This window comes from Humulus lupulus, chromosome 3 (genome assembly GCF_963169125.1).
Source record: "Humulus lupulus chromosome 3, drHumLupu1.1, whole genome shotgun sequence".
Lineage (NCBI taxonomy): Eukaryota > Viridiplantae > Streptophyta > Magnoliopsida > Rosales > Cannabaceae > Humulus > Humulus lupulus.
The window spans coordinates 144102778-144127082 of record NC_084795.1 but is presented as its reverse complement, the minus strand read 5'-3'; the positions used below and the strand labels follow the sequence as shown (position 1 = coordinate 144127082).

At 38.2% G+C, this 24305-nt stretch overlaps 1 protein-coding gene across 5 annotated transcripts; it reads left to right on the top strand.

Annotated features, from left to right (window-relative positions):
* The first annotated feature begins 4040 nt into the window (after window positions 1–4040).
* Window positions 4041–23662, top strand: LOC133823201 (DEAD-box ATP-dependent RNA helicase 22). 5 transcript variants are annotated; one of them, XM_062255830.1, is made up of 8 exons: window positions 4041–4592; window positions 4741–5028; window positions 5186–5299; window positions 5425–5864; window positions 6014–6335; window positions 6651–6803; window positions 7283–7334; window positions 23420–23662. In XM_062255830.1, exons 1-8 carry the CDS (start codon window positions 4209–4211, stop codon window positions 23449–23451), a joined length of 1785 nt encoding a protein of 594 aa, XP_062111814.1. In that variant the 5' UTR covers window positions 4041–4208; the 3' UTR covers window positions 23452–23662. The 5 variants fall into 5 exon arrangements, with proteins under 5 accessions (XP_062111814.1, XP_062111813.1, XP_062111812.1 ...); XM_062255829.1 differs by having other exon boundaries at window positions 23404–23662; XM_062255828.1 differs by lacking the exon at window positions 23420–23662 and adding an exon at window positions 8478–8718.
* Window positions 23663–24305: the final 643 nt, after the last annotated feature.

Below are 24305 nucleotides of genomic sequence, written 5' to 3'. Positions count from 1 at the left end.
TGTGGACCCACATGCATGCATTTAACATCATATTATAATATAATTTACATAAACATGCATATAATCATTTAATGGTGTAATAAAACAATTATGGCCTTCCCGCCTTGTAATGCCTCGAATTTCCTAATAGGGTTTAGGACCTTGATTAGGAGGCCGAGAGGGCCATAATTGATTTATCATGGTATTAAATGATCATATGCATGTTAATGTGAATTATATTATTATATGATGATAAATGCATGCATATGGGTGTATTTATAATCATAAGGGCATTTCGGTAATTTGGCCTATTGAGGGCATACTTGTAAATTGGGTGCATATTGTAATTTGTGGATGAGTTTTTATTATTAAAGAGATATATTCGAGCTATTCGGCATGAGATGATCATAGATTATGAGTTAGCGGTTTTGTCATAATGGGGTCAAGTATTGGGTAATAAGAATGTTTATTTGATGATAAATTGGGAGTATTTGAGATCAGGATGAAATTCTGGAAGTTTTGACTATAATGTCCCCGAGGGTGTTTTCGGGACCTCGAGCCTTAGGATTTATTTGAGGTTACTTAAGCTTGAAGTAGCTTGTCAGATGAGAACGTACGTTAGAAAGTCTCTCTCTCCCTTCCCGATAGCCTATTTTACCGTTCGAAGCTTTCTTAAAGGAATTTCGAGTTCTAGGAGTTGAAATCAAGCGAGGGTCGAGGCATAGCGATCCTAGGAAAGATTAGAAGCTTCTTAACCGAAGGATATGACGGAAAACAACCCAATCAAAGGTAATCTAAGTTTGAAGTTTTGAGTTTCTAAAGTTTTTAAGCTTAGAATTGGACTTTGTGAATTGTTGAGGTTTTTGTTGGTTTGAACCTTGGGTTTTGAGGGTTATGGAGCTTTGGGAAGCTTGGGAACTTTTTTTTGATGATTGGGGAATGTTTGGGTATGATTCTGGAAGCTTTTAGAAGTTGAAAATACGTTTGGGCATGGCCCAGGGTTGGGGGTCGCGGCCCTGTTCTTGGGCGCCGCGGCCCTAGCTCGATGAAGAAGGAGAAGGGTTCTGACTTGGCTGAGCGTCGCGGCCCTTGGTGGGGACCGCGGCCCAAGGTGCTAGGGCCGCAGCCCTTGCCCTGTTTTCACCTCGTTTGCTCGTTTTGACCCTGGGAACTTAACTATAGGCCTCGGGAGTGTTCCTACTACTTGGATTAGTTTGGATTGTTGTCCCGGAGGCTAGATTTTGGTTTGGTAACCTATGTTGATCATTTTATTGATGGTGTCCCATATTTGGTTATGATTAGGGGATCGCTAAGGGCTTAAAGGTTGATCGTTCTCAAGGGTCGTTCTTATATTGGTTCTAGCTCGAATGCGAGGTAAGAAAACTGCACCCTGTGTATATGTGACATGCATGGCTATTATTGGTGCATGTTGGATTGTTAAATATAATGCATATGATGCACGAGAAACATGTGATTAGGACATGCTTTACATATTGAGTATGATATTGTTCAGAGCTTGAGCCTCTGTGTTCGTGCATAGTCCTAATTGTACTAGTACATGTTAAGTAAGCATGCTGAATACCTTGGTTATGGATATTGGATATGTGATATGTGTTTGGTGGCATGAATTGCTTATGTATGGCACTGACTTATTAGTTAGAATCGGCAACGGTGTTAGATCCATCTGTGAAGCTGTGATTTATTAGTCAAGTTCACAAAGAGTTGAACACTAGTCGTGTTTTACTGACGTAAGAGTCAGAGATGGCATAGCGTCATGAACCCCGAGCTAAATGAAGATTAGATCTAATCGATATCAGTGTTGAATGACTCATATGGGGTATTAATGCTGGACTGACCAGAAGGTCGATGAAAATTATAAGCGGTTGGCTAGTCTGAGACTAGTTATTCAGAGCCAGGGCATACGACCCCGGTGACTGTTTGTAACATGGCTAGGGAACGCTGTTCCACAGTTATGACTCTAGAGTCAAGAGGAAGGTTATGTTGGTGACTAATCACCATGCACCTATCCTGTTAAAGCTAGTGAGATGCTCACTTATTTGTTAAGCCCTGGTGATCCTATCGTCACATGGCTAAAGGGTGCTGTTCCCATATTAATGACTTTTGATATCTGTTAAGCCCTGGTGATCCTATCATCACATGGCTAAAGGGTGCTGTCCCCATATTTGTGACTTTTGTGATAGTCACCTATTTGTTTGGATTGTTGGTCTTGAATAATTAATACAATCACTGTTGATATTATATCAAATTATGTTGTGTTTTCTTGCTAGGCTTTGGCTCACGGGTGCTATGTGGTGCAGGTAAAGGCAAAAGAAAGCTGGACCATCCTTGAGTTGGAAAGCTTAGGTGATGACGTGTACATATGCAGCTTCTCGTCCGCCACGGCCGAGGTTTAAAGGGGAACTAGAGTTAAACCCTTTTTTGCTGCATAGAACGACCTGTTGTAAATATTTTCTTGTAATAGACTCTGAAATTATAATTTTGGGATCCCAACATATATATTAAACGTTACATCTTAACCAAAATTTTAAATCCCTAAACTACTAATCATACCTAGTTACACGATTTTGGCCAAATGACTCGATTAGCGAGTTTAGCACTGTTTACAAGGCACACCGTAACGGTCCCTGGAGTTGGGGCGTTACACGGCCTACTAATCCAGCCATTAAACCACATTAGGGATTTCAGGGCATTACACTGTTCATCCCAATTCTGTCGATGTTGCTGCATGCTACCTCGACTAGCATGAGAGGGTTGACGCTGCTTGTTATTTCTACCAGGATTTTGAGGCTGTCTTTCTTGCTGGGCAGCTTGGTGTTGTTCCGACTGCTGTGAATTTCTCGGGTTTTGTGGGTTCGAAGGACATTGGTTATGCTTTGATCGTGGGTTTTGAGGAGGTTGAGGGTTCATCAGTAAGTTTGGTTGGGGGCTTTGTGCAGGTGGCAGTCCTCGAGTCAATTGAATGGCTGCTTCTAAGGCCACCGTCGCGTCTCTCTCTCAACAATCCATGTCTGCCTGTCTCTCGTTTAATTCTCGCCGATGCCGGTCGAGCTCCATCTATTGCATCACCATTGTCTCAGCCACGTTTTCTTGGTTAGCTTTTAAGTTGGCTAACTCATCCTACAACATTCCCAAGGCTGTTCGCTGGGTTTCAGCGTCCATCTCCTCCACTTCCTCTTCCAATTCCACCCGTCGTTCCTCATCTGTAACGCCTGGTGGAGGAGGTGGATTTTGTGGATTCTCCATAGTCTGTCAAGCTTGAACCATCATCCTAGTGTTCTTAGCCATTTGTTTTTCTTGATATCCTTGAGTTCATTCTCAATGAAAGCACCAAAATGTTGACCCTTGATTTGATCAACGACACGGAGTCATGAAAACGATGTGAAAAGTATGAGTTGAATCAAATATGACAAATGACACCAAGATTTTATAGTAGTTCGACCCCTATAATTGGTAATGACTTACGTCTACTTAGTGTTTTTATTAAAATAAAAGACTCCAAAACTCGCGATCAGTGAACTAGGAGTCAATGAGTTTCACAAGTTCTCAAGATGGATACAAAGATTGTGTATATAAACACCTTAGCTCTTCTGAGTACAAATTCTAGCGTCTGCAATAAATAAATCCTATGAGTCCTATATAAGCTGATGGATATACATATGGGTCATGGGTCGTCCTCTAACTTGCATTACAAACAATAATTTAAATAATACTTTTTACATTTAAATTAGAAAATATCCTTGAAATATCTAACTTATAATCGTATTAGAGCGTTTGTCTCGATCAAACGAAAAACTTTGACCACATGTTTTCATCCATCTTCTTTCCTTGATGCTTAGCATACTCTTTCGTCTATTTAGCTGCAAAGTTTCTTCTCATAACCTAGTCGTAGGTGGACTTTGATAACCTAATCGTAGGTCCACCAGACCTTTATTAATAATGAGTCACATGCTGTTCACAGACCTTTTTAATGCGCCTTGTCATCGTACTAATATTTAGGAAAACAATCTCATAAAAAAAAAAAAGGACAGATGGACTCACAAAAATATGTGAGTTCATCGTGGTATCCCATGCCCTCCCCTACTGTATCATCGTCCCATAAATATCGATATTCTGTACAGCTCCAATTCCAAACGTCTCCGAGTAAGGGTTTATCTTCTTCTTTTGGTTAAACTAAACCCAAGCCTTAAATCCCCTTTCCACCTTCACTGATGAAAACCCTCCTTTCACCTCAGCTATCAAGAATGATTCTCTATCGACCTGTTGTAGTGCTCCAATTTCGCAACCTATCGCCTTTATCGTCTACATCAAAGTTCCTCTCCCAATCCAGACACTCTTACTCATTTCTCTCCCGTTCTGTCTCACCATCTTCTTCTTCTTCTTCATCTCTTCGAATCTGCTGGTTTTGGCTGATAAAACCGCGCCACATACAGTGCAGGGCATTTGGCACGGCTGTTACAACTGCCTTCAACGACGGGGTGGGAAGTGATACGTTTTACGCCGAGGATAGCGTTTCATGGTCATCGCTCGGCGTTTCGGATAAGGTTTCTCGAGCGCTTTTCAATGCCGGGTTCGGTCAACCGTCTCTGGTTCAGGTACCTTTTTGGCTCATAATCATGTTCTGTCGTATCGGGTGTTTTTGCCCGCCACCTGTTTGGTTGCTGAGAAAATTACACGAATAACGTATTTGTTATGGTTTTCTTATTTGGTCATGCACATTTTCTTTTCTTTTTTTATTATTAGGCTGCTACCATACCGTCTATCTTTACTGGAAAGGATGTGGTTGTTGCCGCTGAAACTGGAAGTGGTAAAACGCATAGCTATCTTGTCCCTGTAATTGATAGACTTTGTAATGGCAAAGTTGATTCGGGGAATATTGCACCTGAACAAGCAGAGTCCCCATCCCATAAGCTTACTCTTGTTCTTTGTCCAAATGTAACATTGTGCGAACAAGTTGTTCGTATGGCAAATGGTCTTTGTGATGACAATGGCCAACCACTTCTCGTAGCTGCAGCTGTCTGTGGACGACAGGTGATTTCCTTTTTATTGTTCTGTTCTGGTACAGGATTACGTGTTTTCTGGTCTGGCCCGTGTATCTGTTAGAGTATGATTCTCATTCTCCGATGACGTGCGTAGTTGCGTTTTGAAATTGCCCGCATTTTAGTAATATGGTTCTCTCTGACTGTAGGGGTGGCCGGTCAATAAACCAGATATAGTTGTGACAACTCCTGCTGCACTTCTAAATAATATTGATCCACACAAACGTCGTCAGATGGCATTTTTACGTGGTGTGAAATATGTGGTAAGTTTTGTGCCATGTATCTCTGTTTTGTTCACTTCACATTGACGATACCATTTTAGCTTACGTGCGAGAGGGTTGATATTTTAATAATCAGTATGTGTGTGTACTATCCATTGCCCTGTTAGGTGTTTGATGAAGCCGACATGCTTCTCTGTGGGGGCTTCCAGAATAAAGTTATACGCCTTATACACTTGCTACGCTATGATGAAAAAAAATTGTCTTGGTCAAAAGAATCTACACCTAAATTGCCTATGCACTTGGTATTTGATAAATCATCAGAACACAATTCAGAGGATGATGAAGATTCAACAACGGGAATCATCTCAGATGAGGAGGAAACTTTTGAGGATGATGTTGATGACTTACCCGAGGAAGTTGATGCTGGACCTGCCAAAATGACGGAGTGGAGGAGAGTGAGAAAAGATTATGAACGCAGTAAACAGTACATTTTTATTGCAGCTACACTTCCTGTGAATGGAAAGAAAACTGCTGGTGCAGTTTTGAAAAAGATGTTTCCAGATGCCAACTGGGTCAGTGGGAACTACCTCCATCGTCACAACCCCAGGTTAAATTCACTTTTTGTTGACTAGTATTTTAAGTGGGGTATCATGATATCACCAACTTATGCTGTTTTTGAATGACCTCATTTGATCTGAAGAATTTAGTAACTTTTACTTTCACATGAAATAACCATTTGGATCTTTCTTATTTCAGATTAAAGCAGAAGTGGATTGAAGTCTCAGTTGATAGTCAGGTTGACGAACTGTTAAGAGCTGTGAATGAAGGTTCCAATATTAAATCTGTTGAAGGTGGTGGTCAACGAACCATTGTTTTTGCAAATACAGTAGAGGCTGTAGAAGCAGTGGCAAAGATATTACTAAGAGCTGGGATTGAATGTTACCGCTACCATAAAGATTGCTCATTGGAGGAGCGCTCAAAGACATTAAATGATTTTCAAGAAAATGGTGGTATTCTAGTGTGCACTGATGCTGCTGCACGTGGTGTTGACATTTCAAATATCTCACATGTTATTCAGGTCCGTCTACTTTTAGCAAGTCAGTTATGATCCTGCCTATTTGTTGGTTAGAATATTAGGCATTTGGAAAGCTCCTTGCAAACATAGGAAAAGAGGGAATTTAAGTGAATGTCTTAAAATGCTTTAGGAAATTTAAGTTAATGTAATAAAGGCTTTCTTATGGATGAAGATTAGAAAGGAGACATGCTTTCTTATGGCCTTAGAGATGAAAATGTGCAATTATGGTATATGGTAATTGGAAAGGAACATTCTTGAAGAAGGTTTATTAATCTAAAATGAAATTGAACTGTTGTATTTCTTTTCTTATAATACCAGGCAGACTTTGCTACTTCGGCTGTAGACTTTTTGCACAGGGTTGGTCGCACAGCTAGAGCTGGTCAATATGGACTTGTCACTAGCTTTTACACCGAGTCCAACCGGGACTTGGTTGCTGCAGTTCAGTCCGCAGGGGAACTTGGGCAGTCTGTGGTAATTCTCGAACTCACTATTCTGATACATGTGAAGAGGCATTTTTATCTTTAAACATTAGACAACTTTTAGTTTTCATATTTCCTTCTGCTTTGATTAAAATGGTGAATGGTTTTCATTGGTGTTTTCTTTCCTGCAACTTAATCTTTAAAATTTCAATAATTTTGTGTAGCTCCTGCTTGGGAACAACTTGGAAAATATTGATCGCATCTTTTATTTATTTTTTAATTTTTTTCTTTCTTTTCTATCTATAAATACTAGGTAAAAGGGGGGTGGGGTGGTTGGTGTGGGGGGCACAGAACTAATATACTAGAAAATTGTTACACAAGTTTAAAGGTCCAAAAGAGATTATTTATTAACATGTTGTCCGAATATATAAAAATTATGTGCTTCATATGTACATACAATGTATGAAATAGCGTTTAAAGAACCCATTGTTTCTTCGTATTGATGTGCATTTGTTCTCATTTGGCTAACAGGAGACAGCGTTCAGCAGGAAAAGAAGCTTCCGGAATAAACTCAAGAAGAGAGGTAAAGATTAACACTTATTCTTTCTTTATTTATTTTGGATAAATACTTTTAGGAAGAGTTGAACCTGCACTGCTCACTCACATTCTATGACCACCTAACCACTTGAGCTAACCTAAAAGGATGTTAACTGGGAGCGGGGTGGGGCTGGGGATTGCTCCTTCATCCCCACCACCCCATTCATCCCTTCCCTGCCTAATGATGCGTTGGGTACCTGATATATAATAATATTTTTTAATTTAAGCAAATTTTATATATAAAGAATATATATATATATATTTATATTTATACAACCATCTCACACAAGATCTTTTAAAGAAATAACACAAAACAACAGTCGAAGGGTATTCAAGAGACCCAATAGTACAAAGTAGATTTCACTGTTGGATAGTGAGATTGAATTGGATTAAAAAATACAAGAAAAAAGTATAAAAAAATAAAAATAAGTTTATTATTTGCCAACAATAAATTAGAAGAAAACAAGTTTGATGCAAAGTAGCAAGTCTTTTTTCTTACCATGGAAATTTCCATGAAGATGGGTATTGAATATGATAAAATTATACTAAATTTTTTAATGGGATTAAGTTACCCCAAACTAGGAAGATTATTTGGATTGTGGATTAATTTTTTCAATATCTTTTGATAACAAAATTACATTGTCCAATTCAATCACTCTCCAAACGAGACCTTAGAACCTTTCATAACAAACTACCTGCTTCCTGCCCAAAATTTCATGGTATGTGTCGTCCAATTGATGTGCATCACCCCAAGAATCTCTAGCCTCTAAATGTCCAAAATGACATCAATGCTACACATATCTAGTAAAATAAAATCCTTTACTTCGAGACCTTGCATCACCATCGTAATACCTTTACAAAAATGTCTTGAAATCTCATCGAAGTCCTAGTAACCAAGAATGACCCCATGTGGCAATTTGCTCATTGGAAATGAAATTGTGCACAATTCCACTTTGTTAGGCCACCTATTCATATTACTTTAGAAGGAAAGAAAAGAAATAGGTGCTTGTTGGTAATGAACGGTCTTTTAATATTAGTTAGTTGCCTTTAGTATTGGCCTAGGGATTATTTGTATAAATAGCTAGTCCTTGTTTGGTGGAAAAGTTGTTTACAAAATTGATTTGTCTAGGTCAAACAAGCCTCTCCAAAGCTTGGGAAGTTTGTCATTTTCAACCAGATCAATAAGTTCGTGACTGAGACATGAGAGTTTGACCTAGCTCTTGGGATTGCTAGATACTCTCTCATTTTGACACCTATTTTTCTTATAATTTATTAAGGGTATATGTTTGGAAAGCCATATTATAATTGAAATTGATTGAAATCGGAGGTAATGACTAGATTTAACATGTTTATTTTATTAGGTAACTATACTCTAATCATGTAATTAGAGGTAATTAAAGTCTTAATTACATTCTTCAATTCTCATAGTTCCACAATATTTGAGTATAATTACTAAATAATATCAGTTTTAAATAGTAATTATTGCAAAATATTATTTTATTATGTAATTAATGACCGTCTTGTCAAACATGACAATATGATTTCATATATAATTACCACTTGATATTAAATTACACCTTCTATTTTAAGATAGAGTGTAATTAGGAGCTTGTACACTCTTGTACATTTTATTCTAAAATAGAATGTTAGGATTTTCACATATTCAATTTATGTCATTTAATTAAAAGATAGTTATTAATTTTTAAAATTAAAGAATTAAAAATAATTTCTAGATATTAGATAGTTAATTAATTAGTTAGAATTTCTCTAATTCATATTTTGAACAACTGAAAATTAGTTAGTGATTATATCATTTTTAACCCTCCTGTTCTCATTTGATAAATACCAAAATATTATCCTATATTTGATAAATCGGTACAAGACATACTCTTACATATAATTTTTAATCCTATTTATTTTAATATTTAGAAAATATACATATTTTAAGTGCATAAAATATCTAATATATATATATATTTAAAAAAAATCAAAATTGAATAATAATTTTTTGAAAATTGAAATCTAAGTTTAAAGATAAAAATATTTAAATAGTTTTAATTAATTGAAACCTAAAATTTTAAGACATTAATAATTTTATTTATTTTTAAATTTGGATTTTCTTTGATACATTAAATTTGGATTTTAATTTTTAGAAAGTTAGTATTAAAATTTAATTTATTTATATATTACATTTTATGTAATTGAAATATGTATATTTTGGTAATATTAAAAATAAATTAGATTAAAATTAAATTAAGGGTATATTTTTAGTTTGATTTGTCATTATTAGGTAGTATTTTTGATATTTATAAAATGAGAGGGTTGTAAGTTGGTATTGAGGCAAACAAGAAAGTACTAAAGTGGAATAATCTCAATTATTTAGAAATCTTCTGTAAATAGTCAGTCAAAGATTCCAAATTCAAATTTGAAATTTGATCATTACATCTTTTTCAAATATTTAATTATATTATGTGAATTTGATTATTTAAACTAATTAGTTTTATACAAAATGATACATACTCATTATTGGAAACAAACTTTGTCTAGAAGTAATTCTTATCTGCAATGTTCTTGTGTAGTAATGTGTAGTAATTGGGAGTAATATGAACCTTTAAATTTATGATTGATCAAATTCCTTAATTAATTATTTAATTTACTAATTTCAAAGTTTCTCTATATTATAAATTAGGAATTCACTTTTGTTTATTATATTAAATTATACTCGGATCTGTTTAGTGATATGATTATTATATATATTTATACAGTTCAAACCTTTCGTAATTGGTTCATAATTAGAATTGTATAAAAATACTATTTTGTTCCTTTATTACTTCTTTATCATTATATTCACTATTGACTAGTTTAATCTATAAACTAATTAATTGTATATTAAAATACTCAAAATCTTACAGTTTTTGAATAACCATTTTTTCCAACTTTTACATGATGTGTTGGATTCCATATTTATAGAATACATATTCAACCATCGATCTCATCATAAAGCTTAATTATGATGCTTGTTTGTAAACAAAGCATAACCTATGAATTAAAATATCCTATTAGCATAAACATGAGTCTGATACTCAAGATTCAAATAGATATGCATATGATTGTATGACTTAATTTGAATTTGTATTACTAACGATATCTCAAGTAAGAATGCAATTCAAATATAGTCCAGTCTTATGTTAATCGCGTAACTCTCTACTTTAATGTCATTATATTAGTGATCCGCTTTAAGATCACTACATTCTTTATACCAGGGGACCACACTTCCACTAATAGTAATTAGTTAAAGAATCTCACTTTAACTTGTTAAAGTTTATTTTATAACTTTAATCCTCTTGTAAATTATATATACACTCAAAATTTTATGATATTTATATTATACAATAAACATATAATCAATTCAAATGTAAAAAAATTAACTTTAATTTATTTATCAAAAATAATACTGATATCGTCCTCGGAGTTTGTACCCTTGGGGAAAATTGATAACCCTGCTCTAAAAGTGACCACTTTAAAAAATTGAGATGAATAGTCAATTACATGTTATGTACGAGTAATGCCCCTCTTCAAAAAAATTTGCAGTCAGGTAGAGCTTTAAAGTCAACTTGTTGAAAATACCTACTTAATCATTCCAATCCAATTTGATTTGTTATGATTTTTTGTACGAGCTGTAACCAAAATGTTATGTTTTATAGCAGCGTCTGCGAAGATCACAGAGAATACAGCTTCTATTGGGGAGACTGTTATATCATATTGATTAGGTTCCGAGGAACTTGACACTTGAAAGTAGAAATAGGCATATGATGATATTAAAATCTTCATGACAACATGGGCCACATCGTGAATCTGTATCTCAAAAACTGATTTTGACAACTGGCACATTCACTGTGGAAACGACTTGATACCTTTGCTGTGGACAAGCAATCTTGTGCGTATTAAATACGTAGTTCACATTGGTCTAATAACAGTCTTCAGTATTTTCAAAGCATTGTCAGGGTCTCCTAGCCCTCGTACAAGACTGGGGTGGCTCCATAAATGTATTTATATAAAATTTACGAGTTCAGTACTTTCAGAAATTACGACAAGGCTAGTCGGTAGATATCAAAATTATATTTGTTTGGTCTCTAAAATGCCTCATTCAGGCTGACATGCAATTCAATTCGTACCAAGAAAGTTGAAAAATGTAATGACATTGCCTAATCTACAACTTTTGACACAGATGTTACCTTATTTAACTGTTTATTCATTAATTAATTTCTTTACCTTTTTACTGTTGCATTATTCTTCACCAACGAAGTCTTTTAATCCTCCTAGTCGTTTCCAAAGAGGGTAAATCTTTGGAAAAAGAATAAGCCCTTAACATTTACAAATCATTTCTCTTTTATTTATTTTCTTATTAACCATAAATAACTCAACTACTCGCTTTATTTAACAATTATATTTTCTCATTTACAAATATAGTGTTCGTTTTCCTCAATTTTTGGGAAATGATGTATTTTTCGAACTGCACTTGTAGTTTTTTAAAATATATCATACCAAATCAGACCCCTAATGTTGCAAAACCAAACCATTTAAGTGCAGCATTCGTTTGGAACCACAACTTCGACATCTTTTGTTATATCATATATTTCCTCTTTTTTATATTTTAAAATTATAATTTCTGAATTGACGATGAAGCATAAAAACTTGCCCGAGCCCACCCTAAACGAGCACTTTAAGGAGTTTAGCTTCATATTGTAATGCTTCAAAATGGTAAAGCATTTTGCTAGATCTTGAACATGTCCCCCAACCTTTTAAATTTGACTAACATATCATAAACACAGACCTCCATGTTAATACCTATTTGGTTCTTGAACATCATGTTTACCAATTGCTGATACGTCGCACCAACATTTTTTAGTCCAAAAGGCATTACTTTATAATAGTAGAAGCCTATGTCGGTTATGAAGCTGGTATGCTCCTCATTGGGAGGATGCATGCTAATTTGATTGTACCCTGAGTAGGCGTCAATAAACGTAAGAACCTCATGCCCTGCAGTAGCATCGACTAGCTGGTCGATTCTAGGTAAAGGAAAGTAGTCCTTGGGACATGCTTTGTTCATATCTATGAAGTCAACTTAGGTCCTCCATTTTCCATTGGGCTTTGGCACTAGAACAGGGTTTGAAACCCACTCAGGGTAAAAGGCTTCTCCTATGAACCCATTCTCCTTTAGCCTCTCAATTTCTTCTTTTAAGGCTTTTGAGTTTTCTTTGTCGAGCAGCCTCCTTTTCTGCTGTACGGGTTTGAAATTTTCCTTGTCAATGTTCAAGGCATGGTTTATCACAGTAAGGTTGGTGTCCACTGTAACGTCCAAAATTTGCTAATAAGGCTTAATGCCTTGAATAGTGTGCCGGGAGGGAAATAATTTATTTAATTATGTGATTACGTGATTAGTTGTGATGTGTGCATTAGTGCATGATTATTTTAATTAAATGATTATATGACTAGATATGCATGTGTTAGGTGAATTAAATATGCACGTGGGCCTGTTCTTGTTAATAAGGGCATCCTTGTAATTTTGGCCCGCTGAGTGCATAAATGTGATTATATGTGTGTTGTGCTTGAGACCATAGGATTGTGGAGATATATTTGTGATGTGTGATTCGAGACGGTTCTAGGGAGCGGAAAAGTCAAAGCGGGGTCGAATACCCAGCTCGGGGTGAGCCTAGGGGTATTTTGGGGATATAGTACGTGTTCGGGATTACCGGGTAACAGGTAGTGATTTATCGATTATTTGGGGATCTCGGGATTAAATGGGGATTTATAGGACTATTCGAGTAATTAGTGGGAATGTGGTAAAAGACAATTTCGCCCTTGATGGTGTTAGAAAGGCTATAAGGATAAGTTAGGGGCATTATGGTCTTCTTTTTAATCAAGAGATAGGCTCAACCTTAGGAACTCTGTGGAAAGAACCAAAATCAGAAGAAACAAAACTCTCTCTTTCTCTCTCAAACACCTCTCTCTCACTAAGCTTGGAAGTGTTGCTGAATTTTGAGGAGATTTGGCTGAGGATTTGAGGAAGCTTGAAGCTTGAAGCTTGAAGCTTGAAGCTTGAAGCTTGAAGCTTGAGGTGTTTGGATTTAGCTCAGGGTTGGAATTATAGTTGAGTTAAGGATTCTGTTATGATTTTTGATAGTATTTCTTCTATAGTTAGAAGCTTTTCTTGAGGTTCAAACTTAGGATCTGATTTTGGGTTTTGGATGAGTTTATGAGATAAGTTTTAAGGTATTAATACTGCTGATGTGTTTTGATATGAATCCTGGACATAATTCTAGGTTTAAGGTTTGATTTAGGTGGATTTTAGAGGATTGGCTCGTAGAAATTCATGGAATTTTATGGGTTTTGGGCTCGAGCCACGACCCTGTTCTTCATGTGTCGCGGCCTGTGTGTGCGAAGAGGCTTGAGGAACCTTTGATTTTGCCCAGGTGTTGTGGTGCAAGCAGGGCGTGCCGCGACCCGTGTCCCCTAGAAGAGAGCCTGGAGGCTCTCTGACTTGTAGCGCGTTGTGACCTTAAGGGGCTGGGCCGCAACTCAAATAGGAGATATTGGCCATATCAGGGTTTTAAGCTCGGGAAGGGTTCTACTACCTAGTTTAGTAGAATTCGAGGTCCCAGAGGCTAGAATTTTATTATGAAGTTCTTATTTGGTTTAGGGCTTGATGGATTGTTATTATTATTGCATTGTGACTAGGTTTTATTGCCAAGGCTCGGGTTTAGGGGATCGTGCTCGAGATCGCACTAGTTAGACAGTTCGGGACACAGATAAGAAAACTGTTTGTGCCCGTAGAGTAGGGCATGGTCCGAGTATCTGTGTTTAATGCTATGTATGAATATTTGAAATTGTTATGACATGTTTGTGTGATTATGATTGTACGACGAAGGCCGGGAATGACAAAGGCTAGGATTGACGAAGGCCGAGATCGACAAAGGCCGAGAATGACTATAAGCATGCTGAATGTAGGCCGCCATGGCATGGCCATCTAGGGTGTTGTACTCACCCGTTCGGTGAAGACCATGAACCCAATGCCTGGTAAAGCACCTGGGCCGACATTGGCTGTTATGTGAATAGTATGTTATCTGTTTAAGTTGTTCTTTTACTAGATTGAATTGTATATGCTATGTGCGTGAGTTTTCTTGCTGGGCTTTGGCTCATGGGTGCTCTACGGTGAAGGTAAGAGCAAAGGAAAGGAAAGGCTGACCAAGCATGCGTTAGAGGGCGTGGAGTGGCGCGTACATGTTCGACCTATCTGGCCGCCACGGTCGGGGTTGTTTGAGGGACATACTATAAACACTTAACTTTGTTGCTTAGGTCGACTATATAGTAACTTTTGAATTGTAAATATATTTTGCTATAGTATTTTGGGATTCCAGTGTATCAATTTTATAACTTTAATCGATGTCCAAACCTTTTATACATAATTTTGATTAAATGAGTCTTTATTCTGATTTAATCACACTTTTTAGTCTAAAATCTCGATTAGCGAGCTAATGGAACATTTTAAAATCACATGGTAACGACTCTAGGGTAGTAGGGCGTTACAACTTGGTATCAGAGTGTGCCAAGGTTTATCGTTCCTAGAGATTGACCGAACATGTACGCTCTTTGCCAGAGACAAACTCGAATCGGGGTTGGTCGGTATTATGTGAATTACCTTTTTAATTGCTTGTCTAAATTATCCTGTTTGCCTGATAATTATAAATAGAGCATGATGAACATATCTATATATATATTATGCCAGGGCATGACCCCTTTGATTGCTATATGTTTATGCAATGTGTGCAATATGTTGATTTGATGTGGTATCTGACTGATTGGACTGGGAGATGGTTTTTGGATGTTTTTGTCGTGCCTGATGTACAACGTCATTGATTGCAGGCATATTGAAGTTATGTCTTAGCAATCAATTAGATTTCATGACAATATGGCCGTAGATGACCACCAAGGTCAAGACCCTCCACCTGCCTCACAGAACTGGCAACGGATGTTTGCCGAAATGCAAGCTAGACTCCAGCAAACGAAAGATGAACTCTGAGAACTGAGGCAGCAGGTTCCTCCTCGGGGTGTTGGGTTACAGATTCCATAGGCTGTGGCACCAGTGCCAGCCCAGCCTGCGATGGAGAACAGGTGGGAGCCTTTGTATGAAAGGTTCAGAAAGCAACACCTTCCAACCTCTGAGGGCGGTCCAGACCCACTGCGGGCAGAGCAATGGATGAATATGACTTCTTCTATCCTGGATTTCATGAGGGTGGAAGGAAATGAGAGGGTGGCTTGTGCCAGCTACATGTTGAAGACGCCCGCATCTGGTGGGAAGTTGTGTCCCAGAGCAGAGATGTGACAGTTATGACCTGGGATTAATTCAGAGACGTCTTTAATGAGAAGTACTAAAGTGTTGCATTCTAAGCTGCAAAGATGGACGAGTTTACTAACTTGACCCAGAATAGAATTCCTGTTACAGAATATGCTCTGAAGTTTGGTCGGTTGGTGAAGTTCACGCCGAATTTGGTGCCTAGTGATATGGCACGGAGGGATCATTTTGTACGAGGGCTGAATGTGATGATAGCCCGAGATGTTAAGATAACATTGGATTCAAGGACTACCACCTATGCCCAGGTAGTGGAGAAGGCCCTTGCAGATATGGAGAGAAGGCACCACAAGGTGCGATGCTCGGAGGATGGTACCTCCCTTCACTGGTTCAAGTTGGGGTAGTGGCCCCATTGAGCAGAAAAGAAAGGCCCCAGATTCTTTTATTCCTCCTAGCCAAGTTAGGAGGGCACGAGGTGCTTTTAGTGGCTGTTAAGGCGAGGGAGAGAATTGGAGAATCTTCCCAGAGTGTCCACGATGCAGACGACGACATTTGGGGGAGTGCAGAGTTAGAGCATGCTTCATCTATGGGAGCGTCAATCATCTGAGGAAGGACTACCCACAAGCCAGAAAGGAAGAACCGAAGAAGAGTGACAACCTCACTCCAACTAGAGTGTTTACCCTGACCCAGACCGAGGCTGAAGCTAGCTCCTCGGTCGTGACAGGTCATATTCCTAGTGTCGATTCTTCATTTACTGTATTGATTGATTCAAGAGCTACTCATTTGTATGTATCTGCTAGGGTGATAGACTGTTTGTGTAGACCTTGTGATTTGTGTGCTAGGGGATTCAGGACTTTGTTGCCAACTGGGGAACTTGTAGTCTCTAGGAGATGGGTTAGAGCATTACCGGTAGAGATAAACAGTAGGGAGTTGTCAGTGGATCTTATTGAATTGGTGATGGATGACTTTGATATGATTTTGGGGATGGATTGATTATCAAAGTATAGGGTGACAATAGATTGCAAGCATCGGATGGTGACCTTTGAAATGGAAGGGGAGAAACCCTTTGTGTTTGTGGGGACAGTGAGTGGACCACGAGTGCCTATGATCTCTTCACTGGGGGCTAGAGACCTAATGCAAGAAGGTTGCATATGATTCCTAGCAAACATAGTGGATACCTCTAGGATCGTTTCAGTTGGACCGAGTGAGACTCGATCGATGTGTGAGTTTCTTGTTGATTCCCAATAGACCTGCCAGGGTTGCCACCACATTGAGAGATTGAGTTTGTTATAGAGTTGGCGCCAGGGGCGGAGCCAGTATCGAGGACACCTTACCGAATGGCTCCAGCAGAGTTGAAGAAACTAAAGATTCAGTTGCAAGAGTTACTGGATCTAGGATTCATCAGACCTAATTTTTTGCCATGGGGTGCTCCAGTGTTATTCGTCAAGAAGAAGGATGGGACATTAAGGATGTGCATTGACTACAAAGAGCTGAATAAGTTGACAATTAAGAATAAGTATCCACTACCTAGGATCGACGACTTATTTGATCAGCTACAGGGGAAGATGGTGTTCTCTAAGATTGACCTTCTGTCTGGCCACCATCAGTTGAGGATTAAGGAGGAGGACATACCTAAGACCGCGTTCCGTACGAGGTATGAACATTATGAATTCTTGGTTATATCCTTTGGATTAACCAATGCCCCCACAACCTTTATGGACTTGATGAATATGGTTTTCTGGGATTACTTGGATAAGTTTGTGATCACATTCATCGATGATATATTGGTATACTCCCAGTCAGAGACAAAGCACGAGCAACATCTTCGTTTGGTACTACAGTGGTTGAGAGAGCATAGGCTATATTCTAAGTTCAATAAATGTGAGTTTTGGTTGCCCCAAGTAACATTTCTGGGCCACATTGTGAGTAAGGCGGGGATTTTTGTGGACCCAACCAAGATCGAGTCAGTGAGAGACTGGCCCAAGCCGAGCAGTGTACCAGAGGTTAGGAGCTTCTTGGGATTAGCAAGGTACTATCGGCAGTTCGTTGAGAGATTCTCTAGAATAGCCACACCGTTGACTGAGTTGCCATGTAAGAAGACCAAGTATGTCTGAACAGATTGATGTGAGAGCAGTTTCAAGGAATTGAAGCAGCGAATGGTCACCTCTCTGATATTGAGCCTTCCACCAGACAATGAAAAGTTTGTAGTCTACTGTAATGCTTCGAGGAAGGGTTTGGGGTGTGTATTGATGCAAGCCGAAAAGGTAATAGCCTACACGTCGAGACAGCTGAAGGAGTATGAGCAGAGGTATCTCACTCATGACTTGGAACTGGCAGTGGTTGTATTCACACTGAAGGTATGGATGCACTACCTGTATGGGGAGAAGTGCAAAATATACAGTGACCATAAAATTTTAAAGTATTTCTTCACCCACAAGGATCTGAATATGCGCCAAAGGCGTTGGCTGGAGTTAGCGAATGACTACGACTATTAGAACGACTTATACGGTGGAGCACTACGCTGAATTGTATGTTAAGGAGATCATGCAACTCCATGGGGCTCCGAGGTTGATAATATCCGACAGGGACCCCACCTTCACCTCTAAGTTTTGGGAGAGCCTGCAGAAGGCTATGGGCACGCAATTGCGGTTTAGTACAGCATATCATCCTTAGATAGATGGACAGTCTGAGAGGACGATTCAGATATTGGAGGATATGTTATTGGCTTGTGTGCTGGACTTTGGGGGATCTTGGAGTAAGTATCTCCATTTGATTGAGTTTTCTTATAATAACAACTATCAGGCGACCATCGGAGTGGCTCCGTATGAAATGTTGTATGGGAGGAAGTGTAGATCACCCATTCATTGGGATGAGACGGGTGAGAGAAAGTACTTTGGCCTTGAGGCCGTTCAGAGGACTAACAAGGCGATTGAAAAGAATTAGAGCTCAGATGCTCGCCTCCCAGAGTCGAGAGATGAGTTACTCACACTTAAAACGCAAGAGTGTAGAGTTTCAAGTCAGTGATCATGTGTTTCTTAGTGTTTCTCCTTTGAGACGAGTGAAATGATTTGGAGTGAAAGTGTAACGACCCAACTATTATAAACTTGGACCATTAGAAACTACTATACTAATCTTAAGAAAACGTACATATGAAAACACCATAACTTTATTTAAAACTGTAAAGTAAAGGTTTTAATACATAAAAATCTCACTTAGGATATGAGATCCCATTGTTTTGAAAATAAAACAAAACGCAACTTAAATAAATTGGTTACAAAATTAAGTGCGGAAAAATAATACATAGAAATCATAACTAAAAGACTTAAAAACTTCATCCTCGAATCGAATGCGCAATCCACCAATTCCATCCTGCCTCAATACACATCCTCAAGCTGCCAAGAACCTTTCCGGCCGCCATAACTATTTTCTTGCACATATAAAACATAAAGGAATGAGCCTAATGCCCAATAAGGAAAATCTACTATAAGCATGAAACATATACATACACATAAACTATAAACTATAACTATAATCATATAACTATATAAATACAACATCTATTATAATGGCCATCATACTTCTTGGGACTTGCTAGCTAAGCAATCATATGCCCATAAATTTACAGGGTTAGTTATCTAAACAGGTCATATAAATTTATGGGGCTGTTATCTAAACAATCATATGCCCAAGGAATCTATTATTGAGACTTGTTATCCAAAGAAGTTATTTATTTGTTATCTAAACAAATTATGTGATTGTTATCTAAACAATTCATATACTAACTAAAATCATATCATACTTACAACATAAACATATATCAACAACATAAAAGCATACAAATCTACCCTATTTTCCTTACCAAAATACCGGGATGTGAGAACAAGATCGGGACTTTGGAACACTCCTAAAAACCATAATAGAGAGGTGAGTATACTAAGGAATAGAGATGAAAAGAATAACTACACCATCGAAATGATACTTACCAACAAGAATCTTATGTTCAAGATCTTAGATGCCTAACCAAGAATAGAGAATACGAGTTAGGATTTGAGTAGAAAAACTATAAGAACAATACAGAAAGGAACTAGAATTAGGAATACCTTGAATGCTTCTATGACCGAACTACACCTCGAACCAAAATATACTATAAACCTTACTTCCCAAGTGTTTATTAAGCTTATAATGATTAAGCTTATAACCCCAATCCAAGTGTTTAACACTCTAAAGTAATCCTAGCAGCTTGTAGGCTCTGAACTCAGCTTGATGAATGAAGAAATGGTTGGGTACCAGGTCCTATTTATAGAGTTCAAGAATGAAAAGATCTTCATTTAACTTGAATAAAACAATGGCTTTTTAATTGAAAAACATTTGAATAATCGTTCAGCAGAGGCTGAAGACTCGATCAGAAAGAATATGGACTTATCAAGAGGTTAAGGATTAAAATGAGCTCGGTTTCAAAATCGTTTGAAGACCATGCATCACAGCCGATATGTCGCTTGTACTGATGCTCCCAAGGCTTGTTGAGGTGGTCGTGCGAAGCTACGTGTTTTTCGTATTCCCGTATGGCGATATATCGCCCCCTAGAGTTGCGATATATCGACATACGCTGAAATATTATACACGTAATTACACTTTTTCAGCCTAATTTAAATTGAGTAAACAGCCTTTGACTAAGTCCTTTAACAATTTCAAAGCTGCTGGTAGACCCTAGGATGTTCAAATATTGCTTTTAATAAACTTATTCCTCAAAAATACTTAATTCTCATTAAACATACACAAGACAAATGTTAATATCTTATTGGGTCTATCTAAACCTTATAGTATAATAAATATCACCTTCATAATCAATCATATTAATTAAACCTTAGGTTATAATTAATATTCTTAAACTATAGGTTAAACTTAGAAAATCTACAAGTGTTACTACGAGTGTCCAACCAAATCCCAGCTTGAACCTAAAATCCACAATCATAAAAATACTACAACTATTACTAGCTATTACTATTACTACTACTATCTAACTAGCTAAGTAAAGTTCTTGGACTCTACAATTCTCCCCTACTAAAAAGAATTTTGTCCTCAAAATTTACTTACCAAATAAATCCGGATACAGGCCTTGCATGTCCTCCTCCAACTCCCACGTTGCCTCTCTTTCTGAACTATTACTCCATAGGACTTTGACTATTGGAATACTCTTGGACCGTAACTGCTTCATCCCTCTATCTAGGATGCTAACCGGTCGTTCCTCGTAACTCAAGTCTTTATGGAGTTCTATCGTATCGTACTTGAGGACGTGAGATGGGTCTGACACATACTTGCGTAGCATTGAGATGTGGAACACGTTGTGACTATCTGCTAGGGCTGGCGGTAGGGCTAGTCTATATGAAACTGCTCCCACTTTTTCCAATATCTCAAAATGACCTATAAATCAGGGACTAAGTTTGCCTTTCTTCCCAAACCTCTTTACACCTTTCATAGGAGATATCTTCAGAAAGACTTGATTTCCGACCTTGAATTCCACATCGCGTCACTTGGCATCCACGTAGCTTTTCTGACGGCTTTGAGCAGCAAGCATACGCTGTCTAATTAACACTACTACTTCTTGAGCTTTATCAGGGGTTCACAACATATTCCATGTTACGTATCAGATCCTACACATGTGCTGAGCTATGAAAACCTAGAGCTAGATCAAGAGTTGTCTTATGAGGAGAAGCCAATTCAGATTCTATACTGAAAGATAAAGTATTGCGGAACAAGACCATTGCCTTGGTGAAAGTGTTGTGGAGAAACAACAAGACAGAAGAGGCAACTTGGGAGCTTGAGTCTGATATACGGGGTCGATCTCCCTAGCTATTCAGGTAAATTTCGAGGACGAAGTTTCTATAAGGAGGGGATAGTTGTAACGTCCCAAATTTGTTAATAAGGATTAGTGCCTTGATTAGTGTGCCGGGAAGGCAATAAATTGATTTAATTGTGTGAATACGTGATTAATTGTGATATGTGTGCATTAGTACATGATTATTTGAATTAAATGATTATATTACTAGACATGGATGTTTAGGTGAATTAAATATGTTGTGGGCCCGTTCTTGTTAATAAGGGCATACTTGTAATTTTGGCTCGTTGAAGGCATAAATGAGATTATATTTGTGTTGTGCTTAAGACCACATGATTGTGGAGATATATTTGTGATGTGTGATCCGAGATGGTTTTAGGGAGCATAATAGCGGAATAGTCACAACAGAGTCGAATACCTGGCTCGAGGTGAGCCTATGGGTATTTTGGGGATATAGTATGTATTCGGAATTACCGGGTAACTGGTAGTGATTTAACGATTATTTGGGGATGTCAGGTTTAAATGGGGATTTATAGGACTATTCGAGGGATTAGCAAGAATGTAGCAAAAGACGATTTTGCCCTTGGTGGTGTTAATAAGGCTAAGGATAAGTTAGGGGCATTATGGTCTTTTGTATCAAGAGATAGGCTAAGCCTTAGGAACTCTATGGAAAGAACCAAAATCAAAAGACAGACACAACTCACTCTCTCTCTCTCACTAAGCTTGTAAATGTTGCTGAATTTTGAGGAGATTTGGCTGAGGATTTGAGGAAGCATGAAGCTTGTGGTGTTTGGATTTAGCTCAGGGTCGAAATTGCAGTTGAGGTAAGGATTATATTCTGATTTTTGATAGTATTTTTGCTGTAGCTAGAAGCTTTTCTTGAGGTTAAAACTTAGGATCTAATTTTGGGTTTTGGATGAGTTTATGAAATAAGTTTTGGGGTATTAATACTGCTGATGTGTTTTGATATGAATCCGGACATAATTCTAGGTTTAAGGTTTGATTTAGGTGGATTTTAGAGGGTTGGATTGTAGAAATGCATGGAAATTTTGGATTTTGGGCTCAAGCCGCGACCCTGTTCTTCAGGCGTAGCGGCCCGTGTGTGCGAAGAGGCTTGGGGAATTTATGATTTTGCCCAGATGTTACAGTGCAGGCTGGGCGCGTCGTGGCCCTGGTACCCCAAAAGAGAGCCCGAAGGTTCTCTAACTTGTAGCGCGCCGTGGCCCTAGGGGGATGGTAGTGGCTCAAATAGGAGTCATTGGCCAAATCAGAGTTTAAGCTCGGGAACCCAAATTTAAGGGCGCGGGAAGGGTTCTACTACCCGGTTTAGTAGAATTTGAGGTCTCGGAGGATAGAATATAATTCTGAAGTTCTTATTTGGTTTAGGGTTTGATGGATTATTATTATTGTGTTGTGACTAGGTTTTACCACCAAGGCTCGGGTTTAGGGGATTGTGCTCGGGATCGCACTAGTCAGATAGCTCGGGATACAGGTAAGAAAACTGTTTGTGCCTGTAGAGCAAGGCATGGCCCGATTATCTGTTTTTAATGCTATGTATGAATATTTGAAATTGTTATCCCATGTTTATGTGTTTATGACTATACGGTGAGGGTCAGGAACGACAAAGGTCAGGATTGGCAAAGGCCGGGAACGGCGATAAGCATGAAGAATGCATGCAGCCATGGCATGGCCATCCAGGGTGTTGTACTCACCCGTTCGGTGAAGACCGTGATCCCATTGCCTGGTAAAGTACCTGGGTTGACATAGGCTGTTATGTGAATAGTCTATTATCTGTTTAAGTTGTGCTTTTACTGGATTGAATTGTATATGCTATGTGTATGAGTTTTCTTGCTGGGCCTTGGCTCACAGGTGCTCTATGGTGCAGGCAAGAGCAAAGGAAAGGTCGACCAAGCATGAGTTAGAAGGTGTGTGGAGGCGCGTACATGTTCGACCTACCTGGCCGCCGCAGCCGAGGTTGTTTGAGGGACATAATATAAGCACTTAACTTTGTCACTTAGGTCGATTGTAAAGTAACTTTTGAATTGTAAATATATTTTGCTACTGTATTTTGGGATCCCAGTGTATCACTTTTATAACTTTAATGGATGTCCAAACCTTTTATACATAATTCTAATTAAATGAGTCTTTATTTCGATTTAATAACACTTTTCAGTCTAAAACCTCGATTAGCGAGCTAATGACACATTTTAAAATCATATGGTAACGACTCTAGGGTAGTAGGGCATTACACCCACCATGTCCTTGTGCGATCAGGTGAACATGTCTTGGTTCTTTCTCAAAAAACTTATAGGTTTAGACTTGACTTTCGCCACTGAGTTTTTTCTAATTTTTACTATCTTAGTTGGTTCGTTCTTGTCGAGTGGAACTTTCTCTAAGCCTTCAATTATTTTTTCATGTTTTGGATAAACAACAGGGAAGCAAACTTCAATTATCTACTTCCAACCTCTGGGACAAAGAAGTTTCCAAATGCGCTGCTCGTGAGGAGGAAGAGCTTGCTTCTTCTTCCCAAAGAGTCTTGGTCCAGAGATTTCCCTTAATCCTGAGGGCGACCAGGGTCAGGATCAGGTCGAGGATGATCCAGTCAACTAGTAAGGCGAGAGTTCCTTAATCGATTTTGTATATTCTAGTCACTCGGGCCATAAGGTCCGTGGTGCAAAGACAATAGCTGACCGAGCAGTGTTTAATCTCAGGTGTTATTGTTATATTTTTCTTGCATTATCTACAATATGCTGGTCGTTAATTTGACTAGA

Bases quoted from the DNA above. Each gene is read 5' to 3' on its own strand.
- LOC133823201 (XM_062255826.1), top strand. From the start codon at position 4,209: ATGAAAACCCTCCTTTCACCTCAGCTATCAAGAATGATTCTCTATCGA. The intron at 5,300-5,424 runs GTAAGTTTTGTG...TTGCCCTGTTAG, and splicing joins TACGTGGTGTGAAATATGTG to GTGTTTGATGAAGCCGACAT. The intron at 5,865-6,013 runs GTTAAATTCACT...TTCTTATTTCAG, and splicing joins CTCCATCGTCACAACCCCAG to ATTAAAGCAGAAGTGGATTG.